This window comes from Neodiprion virginianus, chromosome 4 (genome assembly GCF_021901495.1).
Source record: "Neodiprion virginianus isolate iyNeoVirg1 chromosome 4, iyNeoVirg1.1, whole genome shotgun sequence".
NCBI lineage: Eukaryota > Metazoa > Arthropoda > Insecta > Hymenoptera > Diprionidae > Neodiprion > Neodiprion virginianus.
The window spans coordinates 13,809,397-13,811,967 of NC_060880.1; the positions used below are offsets into that span (position 1 = coordinate 13,809,397).

Consider the following 2,571-nt stretch of genomic DNA (forward strand, 5'->3'; position numbering starts at 1 on the left):
AAGCGTATGTACAGGGATAAATATTGATTACAAATGAACCCATGATTACATGAGTTGTTGTTTTTACAATTGAGGATTAGACGCGTGTAATTCGCACTGTGGTGAATTATTATTGAATGAAAATCAGTGGGAAATTTGATTTTCACATTCAATATATTACATGTTGTTGCTATTGTGTTGGTAAAAGGATAAAAAAAATCATTCACGAATGGAAGAGATGTGAAAAGAAGTGCTAAAACATCTCCAATGATAATAAATTTTTCAGAGATAAACTTCGCCAACTTAACAAAGTTGGTTTCAAGAAATAAATGTGGAATCACTGCGTAAATCAGAAAGTTGTGCCTATAGAACTTGAATCAAACTCACGTAATAAATGGTAAGATATTAGTCGTCTCCGTATCAACTTTGCTCAGGAATTGCATAATCTGGAAAAGCAGCGGTGAAGACTGCTCGATTATTTTGAGGAAAAAAAAAACAAAGATAGAAATTTTGTTTAAAAAAAAGTTGATAATGTAATACTAAATGAACGACGTTGTTCGCTTTGTTGGTTGGTGCAACTTTAATGCGTTATTTATACACTCAATCTGTACAGTGATACCTTATCGCCCAGGTAAACGCGACGAATGCGAATTCGACACTACATTTCCTCGCTTGCTTTAAAACTTTCAAATTGAGACCATTAACAATAATTGAAAGTTGTTAACATGCACGCTGGATCATGACAGGGTTAATTAAGAAAGAAACTAAAATTTTCGTAATCTATATCTTATCATGGGAGGATAAGAGCTCTATTGGAAGTTTATTCTCCATCCATGGAGTTGATTTCTTCGAGTGCCTTACGACTGTATCTGTGATACTTGGCAATGCCCGGTCTGTAGTACCATGCCTGATAATCAGTCCTGTCCTTCATCAAGTTTAGGACACGTTCTTCCAAGTGACGGAGCTTTGTTTTTTCATTTTCTTCCCATAAAAAGTGCAATGCTTTTTCGTAGTCCTGCTGATGCGAGGTGAAGATGTAACGAGACAGAAACCGGGATATTGGATTCTGCAACGGGATTTAACTCCAAGTTAAATATTGGTTTCATTGTACGTTACACAATAAAAATAACAGCCAATTTAGACTATCGGTATCCTCGACTATTCACAGCTATTTTTCTCTACCAATGGAAGAGCAGTCCTATAAGCTAGAAAACTAGCTGAGGATAAATTCTAAGGATCCACAGAAAAACTATAGCGTAAAGTATGTTAAAGTACTGTAATAAAGTATGTTACGCACTCTGTAGTATTCCCAATGTTTCGGAACGTAGCCTTCAGGGATTTCTTGCAGAGTGGCAGGTCCGATAAAAATGTAAGATCCTGTAACAATGATGGCGACAGGAATGAGTCCCAGCATCATGTAAAAGTGAAAAAGGTCCTTGGTCTTGTTCCACTGCCATCTGCTCGGCTGAAGGGGGAATATGCGTGGACCATGATCTGACATATTTCTAATGGCTCCTGAAATCGATAGAATAAAATCTCTTGTCGATCATTCTCAGTATTTAAAACACAAAACATAGAATGGAAAACAATCCTAGGAAAATTCCATAAACAATGTAGAATAAGATTGTTTTTCCAAATTCGACAAGGTTCCATTGTTATTTTCATTGTTGTCTAAATGGTCGAAATTTGAACACGTTCTCAGGTCTCCTCAACGAACAATACACGTGAAGTACCAAGCACTTGGTTAGGTTGGAAAATTGCTCCGATACTTGGCGAGAATGAATGAAATGAAAATTGAAGGAGAAGCGAGAGTTGCGTAATTAAAAATTGCTGAATGTGGAACGGAGCATCATCATCTCGTAAAGCTGGTGAACTTCGTAAGTAAGTCCACTCATCGGTGGCTGAGTTATTGACATTGCCTCCGGTCAGGCGAGTTGCGTAACCTTGTTTCATCCGTTTTCACCGAGTCCGGAAGCCCGAGGCCACGACACGTGAACAAATTACGTTAGCTTGTCATTAATGCCAACAACTCACCATTGTTTGGAAATTTTACCGGCACGGTTCCGCGATGTTTGACAATATTTTGACCCAAGGTACGGAGCATGCTACTCCACACCGCCATCTTGGATTGTCTGCAACCCGAAGACTGAAGCCAGAGGTGTGATGAAATTAGGTTGGCAGAGGTTTCTCTCTGTTGGCAGCCACTGACAGACGGAATCTGTCGATCAATTACCGACCGAGCAGGTATGGCGTGGTGATCGCCGGTATTGAATAAAGATTACTGCCGGCTAGTGCCACCGCTCAATTCCCGGGAGAATTTGACTTGAAAATAAGTGAAGAGGCGTAACAATCCGATCGCAATGAAGCCGATTGTTATTTGAACTCGGTTAGAAAATTATCTCGAATTCCGAAGTGTGAGAAGAATGTCTGTCGCGAACTTGGTAAGTATTTCGAGATTAAATATGAGTTACGAACAGGATATGCACAAATACCTTCGCATATTCTAATTGCCATGATCTGTTTGTCGGGACTCTCATGCGATATATTTAGATATCATATATATCCACCGAAATCGCATGGATTTGCGGAGAA

At 39.1% G+C, this 2,571-nt stretch overlaps 1 protein-coding gene across 1 annotated transcript; it reads right to left on the reverse strand.

The window, feature by feature from the left end:
• Positions 1–540: 540 nt before the first annotated feature.
• On the reverse strand, positions 541–2,168 carry LOC124303810 (NADH dehydrogenase [ubiquinone] 1 beta subcomplex subunit 5, mitochondrial). The gene is made up of 3 exons (XM_046761505.1): positions 2,014–2,168; positions 1,277–1,494; positions 541–1,045 (listed from the first exon to the last, which is right to left on the reverse strand). Exons 1-3 carry the CDS (start codon positions 2,099–2,101, stop codon positions 800–802), a joined length of 552 nt encoding a protein of 183 aa, XP_046617461.1. The 5' UTR covers positions 2,102–2,168; the 3' UTR covers positions 541–799.
• Between the last annotated feature and the right edge of the window lie 403 nt (positions 2,169–2,571).

Bases quoted from the DNA above. Each gene is read 5' to 3' on its own strand.
- LOC124303810 (XM_046761505.1), bottom strand. From the start codon at position 2,101: ATGGCGGTGTGGAGTAGCATGCTCCGTACCTTGGGTCAAAATATTGTC. The intron at 1,495-2,013 runs GTGAGTTGTTGG...TATCGATTTCAG, and splicing joins GGTAAAATTTCCAAACAATG to GAGCCATTAGAAATATGTCA. The intron at 1,046-1,276 runs GTGCGTAACATA...ATCCCGTTGCAG, and splicing joins AACATTGGGAATACTACAGA to AATCCAATATCCCGGTTTCT.